Source organism: Mytilus trossulus, chromosome 2 (assembly GCF_036588685.1).
Source record: "Mytilus trossulus isolate FHL-02 chromosome 2, PNRI_Mtr1.1.1.hap1, whole genome shotgun sequence".
Lineage (NCBI taxonomy): Eukaryota > Metazoa > Mollusca > Bivalvia > Mytilida > Mytilidae > Mytilus > Mytilus trossulus.
Window position 1 is genome coordinate 91,602,643 of NC_086374.1, and position 20,374 is coordinate 91,623,016.

General features: G+C 32.6%; 1 protein-coding gene across 2 annotated transcripts in view; it reads right to left on the minus strand.

Annotated features, from left to right (window-relative positions):
* Window positions 1-10,250: 10,250 nt before the first annotated feature.
* The window catches only part of LOC134708355 (multidrug resistance-associated protein 1-like), a 48,746-nt gene continuing 38,622 nt past the window's right edge, over window positions 10,251-20,374 (minus strand). For both annotated transcript variants that reach the window (XM_063568823.1, XM_063568824.1), the window contains exons 21-28: window positions 19,595-19,794; window positions 16,573-16,693; window positions 15,557-15,658; window positions 15,085-15,228; window positions 14,495-14,653; window positions 13,611-13,777; window positions 12,983-13,177; window positions 10,251-12,584 (exon numbers count right to left, since the gene is read on the minus strand). In XM_063568823.1, the coding sequence (XP_063424893.1) occupies window positions 11,804-12,584; window positions 12,983-13,177; window positions 13,611-13,777; window positions 14,495-14,653; window positions 15,085-15,228; window positions 15,557-15,658; window positions 16,573-16,693; window positions 19,595-19,794 (1,869 nt within the window). In that variant the 3' untranslated portion in view covers window positions 10,251-11,803. The remainder of the gene's footprint in view (window positions 12,585-12,982; window positions 13,178-13,610; window positions 13,778-14,494; window positions 14,654-15,084; window positions 15,229-15,556; window positions 15,659-16,572; window positions 16,694-19,594; window positions 19,795-20,374) is intronic.

The window sequence follows — 20,374 nt, forward strand, 5'->3', positions numbered from 1 at the left end:
ACGACTCATAAACTAGGCATATTCATCTAATAGGGAAAATAATCTTAACGGTTGAAAGTGAAACAAGGGTAAACCATTTGGTTGACTGATTCGATTCACAAAAACTCATTCTTTTACAGTTAAAAATGATGATTAACACATTTTTTAACTTATGATATAAACAAATCTAGACTGACAGATCAAATTGCACATGTTCGCTATATATATCTATTTAGATCTATATTTTTGTCAATACCGGATTTGAATAACCGTCAGCAGTCTCCGGTGTTCACTTCGAAGGAAGATGGCATCCAGACTAAAATACACACAATACTGATACATATATCGAGTGCATGTATGTTTAACTGTTTATTTTAGATTTTTCATAGTTTGGATATACATGTATGTTTAAGAATGTCATAAATCAAAAAGGAGAACTTGAGTCCATTAAGTGAATTAGAAATTGACAGCTTATGTCATTTCGATAACTGACTTTTCCATACACTGACCAAAAAAAGGGACGACCATTTGATATCCTGAGGGGCGCCGAGGATCTCTCGGGACGGAGTATTCATTTTTATCTCACCTGGCCGTCGTTAACTTTTACAAAAATCTTCTCCTCTGAAACTACTCCAGGCCAAATTAAACCAAACTTGGCCACGATCATCATTGGGGTATCTAGTTTAAAAAATGTTTCCGGTGACCCGGCCAACCAACCAAGATGGCCACCACGGCTAAAAGAGAACATAAGGGTAAAATGCAGATTTTGGCTTATAACTCAAAAATCAAAGCATTGAGAGTAAATCTGACGGGATTAATTGTTTATCAGGTCAAGATCTATCTGCCCTAAAGTTTTCAGATGGATTGGACAACCCGGATTGTTGGGTTGCTGCCCCTTAATTAGTCAATTTAAGGAAATTTTGCCGTTTTTTGTTATTATCTTGAATAATATTATAGATAGAGATAAACTGTAAACAGCAACAATGTACAGCAAAGTCAGACCTAAACAAAAGTTAACATGACCAAAATGGTCAATTGACCCCCTAAGAAGTTATTGTCCTTTAAAGTCATTTTTTAACAATTTTCATAAAATTGTCAATTTTTACTAACATTTCCACTGAAACTACTGGACCGCAAGGCCGTAACTACCATTCAGGCAAGTGAGGCACTAAAATTTCGACAGTGATTTTTTTACGGTTACCGTAATTAAATACGAAATATAATTGCCATTTGTTGTTCTGACTCAACCTTAATTTCCATAACTTGTCATCATTCTTTTTAAATTATTCTTCGTGGATATAACTCAGCATCCAAACGGGTGGTGTTTCTCGATTACATCAACCTATTAACGCCGATAATCATTATGAATCCCTGGTTAAAACAGGCTCTTGCAGAAAAAATAAAAGCGACACTGAAGGTAAATAAAGAATAATTCTAGTCAACTAATGCTGTTTGTGAACAAAATCTGAGTATTGAATATAACTTCATTCAGTGTTGGAACTAATCCAAAAACGATAAGTAGACTGACAAATCAAGTACTGAGCATCGCAAGGGGACAGTCCTGTCTGCGTATTCATTTCTCCGTTTCACCAACTTTACTTGTTCTATGTTTACAGATAAACATGCATGGACAAATTTTTATCAATGTTTTTTTACCTTAAAAATTGAAAGAACACCCTGTATTCCAATTTGACATTATTGATGGACGGTAGGACCTTTAAAACGGGAATTTGTCTTTACTTATTCGGGACTACGGAATTTCGTGTCTTTATATACGTGATTTCGGAATCGGACACACCCAACCACTAACCCCTAAATTTATAGATTCTGGAAACATATCTTACCATCGACTATTTCCAGAAACAATTTGAAATCACGGACCTACATGATAAATGAAAATTTTAGATATTTTTTATTCACAAATTTTACATAATTACTGAAATATTGCTAGGGATTTTGTTAACCTTAAATGACTAGTTCAAAGAGGCGAAAGACACCAAATGGTGATTTATATTTTGACAACAGTAGTTGACCAATGGTTAAATCTCATAACGTCATATTGGATTAAGAAAGATAAAAGAACAAGAATGTGTCCATAGAACACGGATGCCCCACTCGCACTGTCATTTTCCATGTTCAGTGGATCTTGAAATTGGGCTCAAAACTTTAATTTGGCATTTAAATTAGAAAGATTATATCATGGGTAACATGTATACTAAGTTTAAAGTTAATTGGACTTCAACTTTATCAAAAACTACCTTGACCAAAAACTTTAACCTGAAGCAGGACGAACGGACGAACGAACGGACAGACGAACGGACGAACAGACCAGAAAACATAATGCCCCTCTCCTATCGGAGGTTGGGCATAAAAAGAAAACTTTTGACGAGATCCTTACAAATATAGATCCAAATTTAGCCCTAGCGCTATTGTATATTGAGATTATCATTAGTAATTAAGAAATAATTCATGGGGGCTTGAATATATCGTGATTTTACCACGGATTGGCCCTTTATGACAAATATTTTACCCTGAGCGATAGCGAGGGGTAAAATATCGGCATAAAGGGACAACCCGTGGTAAAATCTAGATATATTCAAGCCCCCATGAATTATTTCGATTCTAATAAGACAAATACGGCAATTCTTTTGGATCGAAGCGCTCTAGGTGGAGACAACATTTGCCGTTCCCATAAATTAACGCACTTTTAGATTGGCGGTAAAGAACCGGGAGCAAACAGAATTAGTGACATGCTCAAACTATTTACAATAACATATTAAGATAGATTTGAATGAATTTTAATGATAATTTACATATATATCTTCTATGTATATAAAAAAGGGCTTATACCACATTTTAGCATCGTTTGTTAACGTTTCCTTGTGATGATTTTCGGTATCAGAGGCGTGTATTTTCCCGTAAAATTATTAAATTATTACGTCATCATATTATGACGTCGTGTACTTCATTCATAAACAATCATATGACGTGGGAGTACAATCGCAACAGCCCAACAAATATATTCATATTTTACCACGGGTGTGTACTCAAAGCGTTTGAAGGACGTCATGTTAGAATGTGCTTTATAAACAAGCACCTATTTCAACAGAATGAGCAGACTGATGTGCAGCCAAAATGACATATAAAATTTCGAGATTACAGATATTATTATATTCTCTTAACAATAGGATAACACTTGTGTGTGACATCCGACGATAAGACGAATTCGGTAGCAAGTAAAATCACAAAAAATATTGAACTCCGAGGAAAATTCAAACCGGAAAGTACCTTATCCAATGGCAAAATAAAAAGCTTAAACACATTAAACGAATGGATATTAATTGTCATATTCCTGACTTGTTACAGGAATTTTCTTGTGTAGAAAATCGTGGATTACACCTGGTTTTATAGCTAACTAAACCTCACACTTGTAGGACAGTCGCAAAAAAATTCCATTATATTGACAACGATGAGTGAACAAAACAAACAGACACAAAAAGTAAACATGTCAAAAATAGGGAAACATCAGTCAACATTGTTTTATAATCATAATCACATAAAAATAAACAGCTGTATAACAAAGAAGCACAACCAGATATATAGACCAAGCAAGACAGGAATACAGAGCCACGTTATATTTACAAAAGAAACACAAAACAGTATATAGACAAAGCACAATTTATTTAAAAAATAAAAGACAATACACAAATTTACCATAGCACAATAACAAAATGACGAGATGTCACAGAGCTACGGCATATGTTAAAAAAGGGCATATAGACAAAGAACATTAGCAAACACGAAAGCATGAATACAAAAACTATCATAGGTAGCAATACACAGTTAGGAGTTTAGTTTCGCATTATGGCCCCTGTGGATTTTTCAAATAGGAAAGTTATTGTGAAATAAAATTAATTTTTAGACAGATGAGTGCTAATTTATCCTTCAAAGGTGGTTTATAAGAGCATCAAGATTATTTTTTACATGTTTTATGGGCTGTTTTCTGTTTGACAGTCCGTATTTTCATAGCTAGACCGGCCATCGGTCCAGAAATTAATGTACTGTTTACAAACACTCTTTTTCTACACGAAGTTTTTGACGCAATTTTACAAAAAAATGAGATGAAAGACATATGATTTTCATAGGATTTGCTGAATGATATATGTACACAGTTTCAGAAAAGGTATAACTTCAAGCAATTGAAAGTCTACCTTTAGTCAAATTTTGGGGAAATATGTGACATCTTTCCCCCCCTTTTTGCAATATTTTATAACAAATAAATGCAGATTGTTGCCATGGATACACCAAAAAGAAATTATATTTTACCATTTTATATACTGGAAACAAAATCTATGAAAGATTCTGATTACATACATATGCCCATATATGACACAAACAGTAAGCTTGATATTGCAAGAAAGCAATGAAAAGGGAATGGTAAAATTCATAAGGGCAAATTTTATTATTTTTTCCTAACTGTTTATTGCTACCTTATGGCATACTTACCAAGCTCAGAATTGTATAATTTCAGACTTTTCATGCCACAAATCTATTGATATTTAGATTCAAAATCAACTTCTGAGTAAATTAAGTGTTTAACAATGACAATATGTGTCAATTTTATTGTTTACAGTCCTTAGCAACCAAAATTAGACATTTTGACACTAGGCTTATATTTGTACTCTATCGGCTTAACGCTTGCTTCTGATGGGTTGGGCTGCATGTAGTAGCCCAAGTATTGAACGCGTTGGTTTTTTTCTTGCGAATATATCATATTATTGTTTTTATCAAGATTTCATGTTACATTTTGGCATATATTAGATGTATAGTTAAATCAGATGTAAGAAATTGATTCCCTATCACCAAGTTTTTAATCAAGTCTTTGGTATGCAATAAGCATAAAGATTAACATTTTTATGCTTAAAATTGCTCAATTTTGTACAATGGTGCATCATCAGAGATCTTATTATGATATTCAACATTAAAAAACTGACAAAAGAGGTACAATTTTTAAGATTTGGCTAAACATTGAGGTAGAGACAAGATTTTACACTTTGACTTGGCCCCTTTCTTAAAATCAGTTTTTGTCGCGTTTCAGTATCAAGTGCTAACCTTCATAAAATATTCATTACTCAACCAATTTTCAAAAATAAAAGGCCAATTTACTCGTTTTAGCTAGCAGAACTCAGAAAATAAGTTAAAAGGGAGAATTTGAAAAAAATATTTACTATTAAGGTAGCAATACACAGTTAGGAGTTTAGTTTCGCATTATGGCCCCTGTGGATTTTTCAAATAGGAAAGTTATTGTGAAATAAAATTAATTTTTAGACAGATGAGTGCTAATTTATCCTTCAAAGGTGGTTTATAAGAGCATCAAGATTATTTTTTACATGTTTTATGGGCTGTTTTCTGTTTGACAGTCCGTATTTTCATAGCTAGACCGGCCATCGGTCCAGAAATTAATGTACTGTTTACAAACACTCTTTTTCTACACGAAGTTTTTGACGCAATTTTACAAAAAAATGAGATGAAAGACATATGATTTTCATAGGATTTGCTGAATGATATATGTACACAGTTTCAGAAAAGGTATAACTTCAAGCAATTGAAAGTCTACCTTTAGTCAAATTTTGGGGAAATATGTGACATCTTTCCCCCCCTTTTTGCAATATTTTATAACAAATAAATGCAGATTGTTGCCATGGATACACCAAAAAGAAATTATATTTTACCATTTTATATACTGGAAACAAAATCTATGAAAGATTCTGATTACATACATATGCCCATATATGACACAAACAGTAAGCTTGATATTGCAAGAAAGCAATGAAAAGGGAATGGTAAAATTCATAAGGGCAAATTTTATTATTTTTTCCTAACTGTTTATTGCTACCATAGAACAATAATACAATGACGGGATATACAAGTACAGTCACGTCAATTGGATATCACCAAAAACAGATTAAACAGTTAAAGTAATATTTATAAAGACAAATACAAGAGTACTATAACTAAGATGATAAACAACGTCAGTAACCCGAAACCTTTATATCAAGACCATCGGGTATTAATTGTGAAGTTGATACGGAATGTTTATCAAAAAAGGACGAGACGTTCTTTGACATATCCATGGTTCATCAACTTTCTGCTAAGACACGGGTGATATTTTACAAAGTCTAAGTAATAGCTGTAAGCTCTTGAATACCGAATTAGTTGGGAAATGTATATCCCGTATGTAGGTGAAGTAGGTATATTGCTACTTAGGTGGGGGAACTTAATAAATTCAAAATTAAAATCGTCTTGTTTGTCTTAGATTCTGGTACTTAAATGACCAATCGTCTTTGTATGTCAAATCAAAGGTATAAGTCTAAAAATGTGACAGAGAAATCCGAGTGTATTGTTTCATTAATTTCTAGTTCTGGGGATATATTAATGGAACCGAATCAGAAAAGTTTGTATTGTTAATGGAAAGAACATCAATATATCTGAATGTAAAATTATATGACATTGCTTCTTTGATCTTTAGGAACTCCGATCGAGATTCATATGAAAACAACTTGAAGAGGTCGACAAGGAGATGCACACATTTCGTTCCCATAGGAATGCCGACTGAATTCAGTTGTTGAAAATGTCAATTTCAACAAACATATTGCCAATAAGAAACTCAAGCATAATGATCACTTGTTCCTCTGTGAAGCATGTTTTACATTTTTGTTCACTGTAAACAAAATATGCTGTAGAATATCCTGTAGTAATATATTTATAGCGTATGCTACAATTTTTATGTTGAAAAGCATTGTGGATTATTTTTTAATGATTTTTAAATTTCACATGGGGAATGGTACGTGGTATACAGGGTTGGAAAGTAAAAAGTTTAGATAGAACTTATTTCAGATTTAACAGAAAAAGATCGATACATTCGAAGTTAAGAAAAGTGGACGGTATTGTGTTTACCATAATGTTAACATATCCGTCGTTCTCTACAGAACAAACATTCTATAACAACCAACTTGTGATGGAGTCCGTAATTTTTTTTCTCCTTTCGAAATTGGAACTCTTAGTTTAAAAACGTCCTTGTACGAAGCAACCCTTCATCAAGAAAATTAAAATGGATAATACAAGGTATTGAATGTTACATATACATAGAGAGATATGTACTCAACCAACTTGTGATGCAGTCCGTAAAGTTGTTTCTCCTTTCGAAATTGGATCTCTTGGTTTAAAAACGTCCTTGTACGAATTGATTTTCCTCTATGTTCAGTATTTTTGTCATTTTACTTTTTCATCAAGAAAATTATGATGAACAATACAAGGTATTGAATGTTGTATCAATTAAGAGATATGTACTCAACATTCAGGCGCTACTGGAATGTTGATACTTAGAAAATGGAAAGTTCATAATTTGTAAGGTGAGCGCCAATTGTTTGGTCGTAAATTTTTGTTCTCAACCCTACCCTCATTGACATTTTTTTTTAAAGACTTAAGTTGATGTTAAAGGCAAACGTATCTGTTGTATCCTGGATTGATACCGATGGGATAAATAAGATCGAGATAGTCTCTGACTTTGAATTCATGTATTATAAGGACACCTATTTCATTCGGTGTTGCACCCCTATTTGAGACATTTTTACCTATTGTGTCTGTTTGCTTTGTTCACACATCGTTGTCAATAATATTGATTTTGATGCGACTGTCATACAAGTGAGAGGTTTAGCTAGCTATAAAACCAGGTTTAATCCACCATTTTCTACATAAGAAAATGCCTGTACCAAGCAAGGAATGTGACAGTTGTAATCCATTCGTTTCAGCTTTTGATTTTGCCATTTGATAAAGGACATTTCGTTTTGAATTTTCCTCGGAGTTCAACATTTTTGTGATTTTACTTTTGCATATTCCAGTGTTTCCTTTTTTTTCTACTACTTGTAATTGACATGCGTTTAAATTACCAGGCTGATAAAATTCGGGGACACAGTTCATATAACCATACACACAAGTCATAGCAATGACAGGACACAGTAAAACCATATAATGTTATAAATAAATAAGAAATGTAGAATAGCTTGTTCAAACACTCATTTTTTTTTAATTTGGGACCATTCTGACTATTGACTGTAATACACATCAATCATGGTTGTAGTAGAAAGCTTGTATTAAAGTGATTGTTTTAATGGTACACCATATGCTCTAAGGATGGCCCATAAACAACTTCTTTTGATACTGTCAACGTCTATTTTTTTTAGTTAGAGTGTTATATTTGGCAATTCAATTAAACTGATAAATATTCAGAAATTACTTTCATTTCATAGTATAATAGTGATATGACTTTATGTTGTGAATTCATTGTTGACCACTAGGTTACTTCAGGATATATGGGTTGATGTTGACATGGGGTTGTAACCCGAAATCAGTGTTTGACCATGACCTTTTACATAGAAAATTGTACATGCATTAAGACACACCGTCTGATGTTGGTTAACATATACTTGTCATCATTGTCATGTATAAACTTTGAAATCATATTGGTCTCAAGAGTGGACACGATCTTTTCCATAGGTCATCGGGTTGTAAAATGAAATCCAAGTTTTTGACCTTACACTTTGACCTATAAAGTTATACAAACATTATGACATACCTTGATGTTTAACATGCATGCCAAGAATAAACTTTGAAATCATAATGGTTCTCAAGATCAGACACGATCTTTACCATAGGACATGGGGTTGTCAATTGAAACCAAAGTGTTTGACCTTGAACTTTCAGCAAAAAGTTGTAAAAACATTATGGCACACCCTCTGATGTTTGTTAATATACATGTATATGTAAGATATAAAGTATGAAATTATAACGGGTCTCTAAGAGTGGACACAATTTGTTACAAAGGGACAGACATGGGGTGGTCAACTGAAACCCAAAATGTTCGACCTTGACATTTGACATAGGTTGTTTTACATAAATTATGACACACTCTGGTGTTGGTTAATATGTATGTTAAGTATAATGTATGAAATTATAAGGAATATAGAGCGGACACAATTTGTCACATATAGACCTGAAACAAAAGTTTTTGGCCTTTAAGTTTGACCTAAGAAGTTGTACAAACATTATGACACATCCTCTGGTGTTAAATGTTTTCTCTAGATACTAGTATAGAGTGGACACAATTTGTTACAACTGATAAACAGACTGATCACTATAGAGCACCTCATAAAATGGAGCAATACAGACCTAACAAGAATGTGTCCAAAGTACACGGATGCCCCACTCCAACTATCCTTTTCCATGCTCTATGGACGGTGAAATTGGGTAATAATCTAATTTGGCATTAAAATTAAAAAGATTATACTATAGGGAACATATGTATTAAATTTCAATTTGATAAGACTTCAATTTCATCAAAAACTACCTTGACCAAAAACTTTAACCTGAAACTCCCACTTTCATTTTCTATGTTAAGTGGACTGTGAAATTGGGGTCAAAAGTCTAATTTGGCTCTAAAATTAGAAAGATCATATCATAAGCAACAAGTATACTAAATTTCAAGTTGATTGGACTTCAGCTTCATCAAAAACTACCTTGACCAAAAACTTTAACCTGAATGGACGCACATACTGACGGACGAACGAAGGAACAAACAGAGCCACAGACCAGAAAAACATAATGCCCCTCTACTATTGTAGGTGGGGCAGTGGGGCATAATAATATTGAGCATTACGAAACACAAAATTGAGCAACATAAACCATAGAATTGAGCAACACCAAACATAAAATTGAGCAACACCAAACATAAAATTGAGCAAAACCAAGCATAAAATTGATCAACATCAAACCAACAAACTACCAAGTATGAACTCAGCCACTCTTCAATAACAAACAGTTCCAACTCAACTAATAACAAATGTTCTGTTAGTTATGGCAAAAATGTGTCAGTGGCAAGTATGTGTCAGTTGCAAGTATGTGTCAGTGGCGCGTATGTGTCAGTGGCAAGAATGTGTCAGTTGCAAGTCACATTGATAACAGTAGGATTGTGGGTACAACAAATTGTCCACATTCGTGTTCACCAATGATATAGATAATCCAAATAAGACAACAATTATCATGATGGGTTACTTCAGTATTCAGTAACAAGGTTTTTATTCAACACTTTTAAACCAATGAATTGCCTGGTCTGTAAAGAAACACTCAGAAAAAGATGAACAGTTTCATAAATTCAAAGTTTATTAAAAAAGCAACAACAATAACAAAGCTAAATAAATATAAAAACACACAGATCTAAATATACATACTTTACAAAAATATTTAATTATATAAATAACTATCACATACTACAGGTAATTCTTAAATTTTACCAACATAAGCTGAGACGAAATGAATGAGTACCCAGTGTTCCAGACCTTTGATGATATGATGAAAACTGTAAACCAACTTATTTTCACGGAAACATTATTTCGTGTTTAGCCCTTTCTAGCCCATTTTGCGATTCTCAAATTTACTTGAAATAGTTTTAGAAAAGAAAAATCCAAGTTCGTGACAAATATATTCGCAAAAGTCAAGAAAATAAATCACTCCCAAATATTAGTTAGTTTGCAGTATATATGAAAGATCAATGTCACTGTTATTACACTCCTCCCTTTTGTTATTGATCAATTTCAGGTATTTGATATTTTTTTAATCTTCATTCTGAGATATCAAGAATATTCCATAAAATCTTTCAAGCTACAAAGTTGATACATCATAATATGTAACTATACAAAATGTGGCTTAAATTGAACAAATTGACCTTTCCAATACTATTTGGTCAATTACAAGAAAAACAGCTTTCCTAACAGAAATTGACAATAGCTGGTATCAAAACTTGCAAATCAACAAGTATGTTAAAAAAAAAAATCTACCAGGAGATGGGCTGAAAAATAAATTAAAAGGCAGATTCAATTTTGAATTTGGACAAATCTAATTTGCTTTGTGTTCATATTGGAGGCTTATTTGAGGGAAAACTTTGGTTGATTCTATAGGGAATCACTGAAACATGACCGCAGTGGGCAGTCAGAAGGCCCACATTTATGAACATTTATGGATCTGCCATTGCATATTCTTTCAGATTACAAAGTTCAGAGACTAAAAAAAGTTGTTTTAACATTGATCAACAGGGAAAAAAACAAATAACAAAGACCGAAAGAGGAATCTCCAGAAAAAAGTAAGTTGAAAAATTATTAAAAAAATGATATGCACATATCTAAATGGTATTTCATGATTGATTAATATTTCACTACATTCCAAAACAAAGTGTAGGAAAAGTGGTGATTACAATAAATTGGTGATTATTTTTTGAGTATTTGTAGATTAAAATCTAATAACTCTGTAATAACTGAATTAACTCATGTATCTCCTCCTTTTGTCAATTTTGAATTTTGGTTTATATTTAATTTTACAATAAGGACGTAAAAAAAAATAATCATTTTAATAATAGAACAAAATCTATGGAACTTTATCAGCACATCAGACATTCAAGTTTATTAAACTTTTTTGTGACCAATTTTCACAACAATAGGGTTTAAAAATTATATAATACAATGCATTTATATTAACTGAAACTTTGTTTTATATGGCACTACGAACAGAAACAAGCATTAACTATTTATAGCTAAGGACTATTAAGATTAAATTTGTATTTGACTAAGAGTTGTAAAAAATATTTTGAACCATACAGTTTCATGTAAAAAATCTGTACCATTAATCTAGGGCAGTGAAATCAGGTGTAATATTTCGGTAAAATCAACAGATGATACAGGCTGCCAAGTGATGATGTTGTTTGTTTTAAAGAACATTAACACATATCTGTCTTCTCTGTAATCTCATTAGGAGGCTCTTTCTCAAATAAATGATGTTGAGTTGCCTCCCCTTCTTGTCGTACTAGACGTTGATTTAAAAGTTCATCAGGGCATTGTGAATCAGCGGAATAATACTCTGATTTTTCACTACTGCCTTTACTTTCTGACCCATTTAATGATGATTCTGAGGACCGTCCTTGTTTGACTGGTACATGATGTTGTAAAGTTTTGTCAGAGCCAGAATCATTTCTCTTTCTATCTTCTAATTCCTCTTTTGATTCGCCATACTCAGATCCAGTCTCAGAATCGGCTGTTGTCTCAGATATTTCACTCTCTAAAGATGGAGGTAGAATTTGTTGTGGTGTAACTATGGTAACATCTCCAAACCTGACTGAATCAACAGAGATGTTATCCACAAAATGTTTAACGTCTTTCCCTTGACCATTTGACAATTCAGCACTCCCCTCATTGCCTGATCTACCCGAATAACTAGACCAACCATTTGAACTTTTTTCTGAGATATTATCTTCTTTGTCTTTTTGTGATATAACTTCCGCTACCTGTTTGTCATGTGAATTTTTATTGGATGATATTACATTCTTAATTGGTTGTTGATTGGTTAAATACTTGATAGAAGTTTTCAACTGCTCCTGGCTGTTTCCATTATTTACTATACCAGCCTCTTTAGCTAGTCCATAGAAAATGCTATTTTCATTGGCTAACAGTTTATCTGGTTTGTCACATTCAACTATCTTTCCTTTATCCATTACAACAATTCTACAAAAGTGTAAAAATATATAAAGTGCCCATACTTGACTTCATACCTGCAAACATTTGTTTATAGAGTTGTGTACCATAGAGTGCAGATATGACCAACTCTTAATAGGGTACTCCAATTGCACCTTCTTTGGCAGTTATTTTCACCCATGTTTAAGAAACAGATTAAATATTCCATTCTGTGTTTTTTTTTAAAGTGAAAGCTTATATTAACCATACAAACACCAAAAGGTCTGAAAACAAAATAGTTCAAGAGGAGCTTTCTTTACTTATATTAGCTATATTAATAATGTGTATCAGCAGTGAAAAAAAGACAAATAAATATGGAATGTGTTTTATCATGATTTACTTTTTTTTTTATCAGTTTGTGGTTTGAAGTCTTTACAACAATGACTTACCTATCATAATCCAGGACAGTTTTCAGTCTGTGAGCTATAGCTAGTACAGTACAATCCTTGAATTCTCTGAAGATGGTTTGCTGTATTAAATCATCAGTAGCCAAATCAACAGCAGCAGTAGCCTCATCCAGAACCAAAATTCTGGTTTCCTTCAGCAACGTTCTAGCCAGACATACCAACTGTCTTTGTCCTACACTGTTAACAATAACAATTTAACCTGAGAGTTATCTGTAGCATAGTTTAAGCTTTAAACACATAAATCTTTGATTTTAGTATCACAAATAAGTCGTATATTTGTATTGCAGAGCTATATAAAGATAAAAAAAAATTCATCACAAAATCAATATTTGCCAAAACCTAAAATATGACAAAGTCACCCAGAACAAAACCTATTTTACAGTGACATTACTCATAACTTAAGTTTTAATAAGGATGATGCTGTATTTATACCAATACCTAAATAGGTGTTTGATGTTATCTTTTAGATTTTGTGTGTTTAATAAAATCAGATAGTGAACAACTAGTCATTTTTAATGCCATATTGTAAATTTTGAACGATAAATGTGTGTTGTTGGGTTGCTGTCTCATTAGATGATTACCCGACATCTTCATTTCTTCATATAATCACCTCAGATTTTGACCTCCCTCTCCACATTGGAAATCTAATTTTCCAGGCAAATTATTTACACTTTCTCTAAGGTGAGCATGCTCCAGAGCAGTCCACAACCGATCATCACCATAGCAACAAAAAGGGTCAAGGTTGAGCCTCAGAGATCCAGAAAACAGGACGGGATCCTGTAATATATCAATGACCTTTTTTTCAACTAAATACTTTTTCCACATTCAATACAAAATATTTTCTAAATAAATGAAGAATATGTCTATGAGCCATAGATGCCTCTGCTTGCAAATATGCATGAGTGCACTTCCACATAAAGATGCAGGATTCAAGTAGTTAAGATCATTTTTTTTTTATTATAAACATTGTGTTTAAGTTTCAAAGCATTTGATTGAGGCACATTGAAGTGAAAAACAGTAAAATCAGCAAGGTTTACTTTTATAAAGGGACATAACTCATGAATGGTAAAATTTATATCATTTGGTTAAGGCAGTCTAAGGTTGGAGAACAGAAACTAAAAATTCAGCACTATAAGAGGTCAAAACTTATGAAAGTAATGCCAATCAATTTCAAATTTGATCAGTGTTTTGTAGTAATTAGCATTGTGTATACTTGTATAAATCTAAAGTAAGGGAATGGAAACCAATTTTTGGGACATAAGGGACAGGAAGACAAGGGAAAGTAACCCCTCTGCTACAGCTTAAAAGTGTAATATTTATCACCTCTTGAAATCACATAAAAGTTTAAGATTTACAACCATTTCATACAAAAGTTCATCATCAAATTACAAAATTAAGTCATTCATCTTCAACCAGAAAACTTCATTTCAATTTATGTTAATAAAAAAAAATCTCAATAATTTAAACCATATTACCATTAATTTATTAATTTACCTGAGGTAGAATTGTAATTTTTTCTCTAAGATCATGAAGACCAATATCTTTTATATTGACTCCATCAATAGTAATGTCCCCACTGGCTGCCTCTATCAAACGGAAAAGAGCCAAAGCTAATGATGACTTCCCTGCTCCTGTTCTTCCAACAATGCCAATCTATAAAATAATGTTCAATTTTAATATACATTTTTGTTGTTTACCACAAACTTAACATGAACATTGTATAGATAAAGTAAATTAACAGTAGAATTTGTCATAAAATGTCATTTATTTTCAAGAACAATTGCCTCATTGTTTTCAGATATATTAAAGAACAATGTTTTTTTGCTGGGACTTGATGCTTCACAACTTTCAGTTGGGTAACAGCATATTTGAGATGATATTTTCTGTGTATATAGTTTCACAACTAAAATGAGATTTTAATAAGAAGTAGAATATGCATGTTTTGAGGTACAGGTAAGGGGGATAGTGATGAATTAATAAAATGCTTAGATTATTTTGCTTACCACATACAGATTTTAAATAAAATAAAGACTACATACTCATAACCAATTGTTTCAAATCAAGTTTGTATTCCTTTACATTACCTTTTCTCCATGTTGTATATTTAGATTTATTCCATGTAAAACCAGCTCTGTACCAGTTCTGTATCTCATTCTAAAGTCTGTAAATACAATTTCACCTTTCTGTGGCCAGTTGTCAGGTGGTTTCTTTGCAGATCTCCAATTAGCCTATGATCATTATTAAAGTATTCTTATTACTGGACATTGTGTCTGTTAATCTTCATTTTATCATTGATGATTTCAACGGTTTTTATGTTTTTCAAAGTGGTCCAACATTGAATATAAAAGAGAAACTGCAAAATGATTTCATCATTGAACTTATGAGAAAATATGTAATTAATGATTTGTGTTGAAACATGCTTCTTGGCATAGTTGTTTTGAAGGTCAAATAGTTTTTGAGAACTGAATTTAAAAAAAATTACTTGGTCTTACAAGTGGAAGTTATTGTACCATAAACACTATGTATAAGTTGAGGTTAATAAGAAAAGATGTTTACCTCTGAATCAATTTCTGTATATTCTTTTATCCTTTCTACACACACAATATTGCTCTGAAGGTCACTCATGTTTATCACAAGTAGATTTAGTATGTAAGTAGCCTAAAATAAAGAGTCAAATATGGATAAGTATGTTTACATTACAAGTTGATCACTTCTTTAAATAGACCTTGGCTCTCTCTCTACCATACAACTTTACTCAATACTCAGAGTACAAATTTTGTGCTCAAAACCCTAAATCCAGTATTTTGATTGGTTGATTTCTGAGTTTGAGTATGATAATTATGCCCAAATGATTTATGACATGGGGAAAGTCAAAGTCTGTACTTATTACTAGAACAAACCTGTATGAAGATAATAAAATTTATGTATGGCATTGATCCTGTTTCCATATATCACTATCACAATGTCTAATATGGTCACTTAATAGAATTGATGCTTGTCATTCAAAGAAAAAGCCTTGTATAATCTACAATAAGTTTGTTTCCAAATCCTATGTTGATAGTGTAGAATAATGCCATTCATCTTAAATGTTGAAGAATCAGTAACACAACTATATAAATTGTTTTTTAACAGGAGATGAGTTTGGTGCCAAAATCAGAATGCTGTTACTTTTTTTTCAAAAACTATTAGATGCTCATCTGCAGGGAAAACAACATGAAATTTATGACTAAGATTTATCACAAGGTTTGTATTTAAATGGAACTGCTTATAATTCTGGCATAAATGTGTTAACCCCTAGTTTTTATGGTGTTTGTGTTGATCACTGTTTTTGTCTACTCAACATCTTTCTTTTGGCCATGGTGTTTCATTTTGTTCAGACTTTTTATCTGATTGTGTGTATGATATTATCTCCCCCTCCTACATTTAAGAATCCAGTATATAATTCACAATATTTCAGTTTTATAAAATACACAGCATAAAATTATCTGAAATAAGTTTTCTGCAATGTGCATAATGTAAGAATCTGAAATACAAGATAATGTGCTTTATAACCTGCCTTTCAGAATACAAACCTGAATTGCGTAAACAACAGACAAACCAACAAAAGATCCATCCAAGTCTGAGTAAACACTGAACAAAGCTGTTGCTATCACAAAGATGTTACCTAATAGTTCCAATCTTATACCAAGCCACCTGAAATAAAGCAATCATGAATTGAATAGTATTCAGAAAAAAGAAACTATATTTAGAGAAGTACTTAACATTGACAGGTGCATGTAAAATATGTTAAGCTCAAACTTAACTTAAGTTCATCTTGTCGATACATTATGTATTTGCTTTGCTTTGAGGCAATTTCCCTGAATTAAAATATGTATAAATTCAAAGTCACAGTTGTAGCTTCCCATAAACAACCAGTTACTAAAACTGATTGGCCTTATAAATATCTGTATCCCTATGATTTAAATGAAAATCTTAATTTTCAAAATTATCTCTTTGTAAAAATCTAATATTTCTCTAACTGTGTACAAGTTTTTTTTGCAAATGACTGAAGTTTAAAATATTTGCATATTTTCTGCAGGAGTTAAATACATCCCATTAACCAATCTCTCATTTTTTTGCCACAGGTCAGTAATTCTCTTAACTAACAGTTTCAATACTATTGTTGTGATTGTGAGTTTGTCTTCATGTCCGTAATGTCGCAAAACAGTGCTAATGTTGTTTCCCGTATTTTTGACGTTGTGTGATAGTGACGTGAGAGAGGGAGATTTGTGTTGCCGGATGGACAAGATGGCTGAATGTTTGTTTTGTTGGAGTGTTTGCCGTGTATTTTGTATTTTATGTAAAGTCTGTATAATACATGTCATACATGTAATGTGAATAAATCATCAGGACTGATATTTTCTACAAATATGGTGTTTACTTATAAATTATGAACGCTCGGAATTTAACGTTTACAACATTGGTGGCAGCGAACAGAAACGGATCTACGCAAACAGATGATTTATATTTTTATACAGACGGAATGCATTTAAAGAGGGGAGGAAATATGAAATTAAACAATGAAGGTACCGTAAACAAGTTTATTCGACACTACGATCGTGACCAAATGTATACATTACAACAGAAGGACGATACGGCACTGGAATACGAAGATTCACCATTTTAAAATTGATATTGGAATTAAAACAGATTCGACCACATAATTCACAGAGAAGTATTTAATCGGCAAAAGTGGAGGGAAATTAATTAAATCTTTTTGTTCGGTGTAAGCATTAAGAATAAAATGATATTCTAAGGTGCAAATTTGAAAGAAATCAACATTGTTTCGTTTATCTATAAATAATTGTGTATGTCTATAACTTATATTCGTCAGCATTTTGATATATATTAACCATGAGCTGGTGTGACTTACCAGAGTTTGACGGTACTGAACTTTTTGAAGGTTTCTGGATGAAGTTTTCTATCTTTGCTGAACGTTTTAAATGGTCATCTAGTGATATGGCTTTTTATTTGGTTACTTCACTGAGAGGTAAAGCTTTAGAATATGTGTCGTATTTACCACACAGAGATCTTTATAATGTATCTGTTTTGTATTCTGCTTTGAAAAGTCGATTTGGTGATATTGAGACTGCTCAGATTTGTAGAATGAAATTGAGAAATATAACTATGCTTACAAGTGAAAGCGTTCAAGAGTACGTATGTAGAACTGAGATAAATGTTCGGAAATCGTTCCCTGGTGTGGACGAAGATTTATTAGTGAAGCTGATTACTGAGTATGCTATATATGGATACCCTGATGGTGACATTGGATATAGAGTTCTGACTAAAGAACCGTCAACAGTTAGTGAACTTAACAAAGAAATATTGTGGCAGGAACATTGTAGACGATCTTTAAAGTCCGTAGAAAAATCGCGTTGCACTGAAGACAGTAACTTTGAGAAACATTTTGAAATAGGTAATAAGCGTAATATGATTTTCACAGAGAATGATGTTCGGAGGAATAAAGTTTCTGAAAATACTGACATTGATATGCAAAATGACATTAGTTTATATTCTAGTAACCAGAAATTTGAAAAAGACAATTATACTGTTGGTAAATTAAATGTACCTAATAATTTTGTTTATCCGAGTGAACAGTATGTTTATTACGTCGGTGAATCATATGAATTGAAACATGAGGAACTTTGTGACGTTATTGAGGCAACTGAGGTTGAAGTTGCGAAAGTTTTGGACGGAGAGATAGCTATCTTGGAGCTTCCGTGCGTTGAAAAGCAGACAATTGTTACCGGTGGAACAGAAGTTGTTAGCGTTAGAAAGGTAGAATTGAAATATGAGGAACTTAATGAAATTGTTGAGGCAACTGAGGCTGCAGTTGCAAAAGTTTTTAAGTTTGGAAGTCCGAACGTTGAACAAAAGACCCTTGGTGAGGTAGAAGTAGTTAGCGTTCGAAAATGGACACACTTTGAGCAAAGTGACGTACAGTTTGATACTTCTAAAAACAATGATGATAACAATTATGACAAACCTAGAGTTTCAACCGATACTGGATTATCGAGACCAGTATACGGAAAGAACTTCACACATAAAGAACTCATACGCGGAAATGTGTTGACCCAATTCAGAAATAGTAACGTCTATGAGAACAGTTATGCACGTGATGTATGCATCTGTGGATCGTCAATGTTACCCGAGATGAACTGGAAAACAAGAAAACGCAATTCGTCTTGATTAACTTTTATTTCGAGGACGAAATATTCTTGAAAAGAGGGAGTAGTGTTGTGATTGTGAGTTTGTCTTCATGTCCGTAATGTCGCAAAACAGTGCTAACGTTGTTTCCCGTATTTTTGACGTTGTGTGATAGTGACGTGAGAGAGGGAGATTTGTGTTGCCGGATGGACAAGATGGCTGAATGTTTGTTTTGTTGGAGTGTTTGCCGTGTATTTTGTATTTTATGTAAAGTCTGTATAATACATGTCATACATGTAATGTGAAATAAATCATCAGGACTGATATTTTCTACAAATATGGTGTTTACTTATAAATTATGAACGCTCGGAATTTAACGTTTACAACAACTATTATCATCAAAATTACCTTGCAGAATTGAAGAAGGCATAATAATAAACCATATTTTTATCCAGCCTCTTTAGAGCTTCACACATAAATCTCTCTGAAGCTTTGTATGCCCTGATAACAATAGCGCCAGCTATGGTCTCACTAAAGTGGTTGAAAACTGGTGATCTGTGTATAGATTCTAATCTCTTTAACTGACGGGAGGTAGGCAGGTAAAATCTCTACAAATAAATAAGTTTTTAACAGAAAAATACCAGACAGATGACAATAATAAACAAGAGGCTCTCAAGAGCCTGAATCGCTCACCTGAATTTTTTTTGTTTAATCTCTCATCAATGATTATTTTGGCTTTTCAATTTATTTAAATGTTCTTTGAATCGTCCTATTTTCTTCAAAAGCAAAAAAAAAAATCATTTTCTCCTATGTTCTATTTTAGCCAGGAGCTATGTTTCTTGACATACAAGGAAATGAAATATAAAATTTATACTAGATACTCTGAAACTCTGAAACTCATTTAGCCTAAGTTTGGCTGAAATTGATGCAGCAGTTTCAAAGGAGAAGATTTTTTAAAGTAAGTCAACATGATGAACAAATTGTGAAAAAAGTTTTTAAAGGGCAATAACTCCTTAAGAGGTCAATTGACAATTTGGGTCAAATTGACTTATTTGTAGATCTTACTTTGCTTAACATTTTTGCTATTAACAGTTTATCTGTATCTATAATAATATTCAAGATAATGACCAAAAACTGCAAAATTTCCTTAAAATTACCAATTAAGTGGCAGCAACCCAACAATGGGTT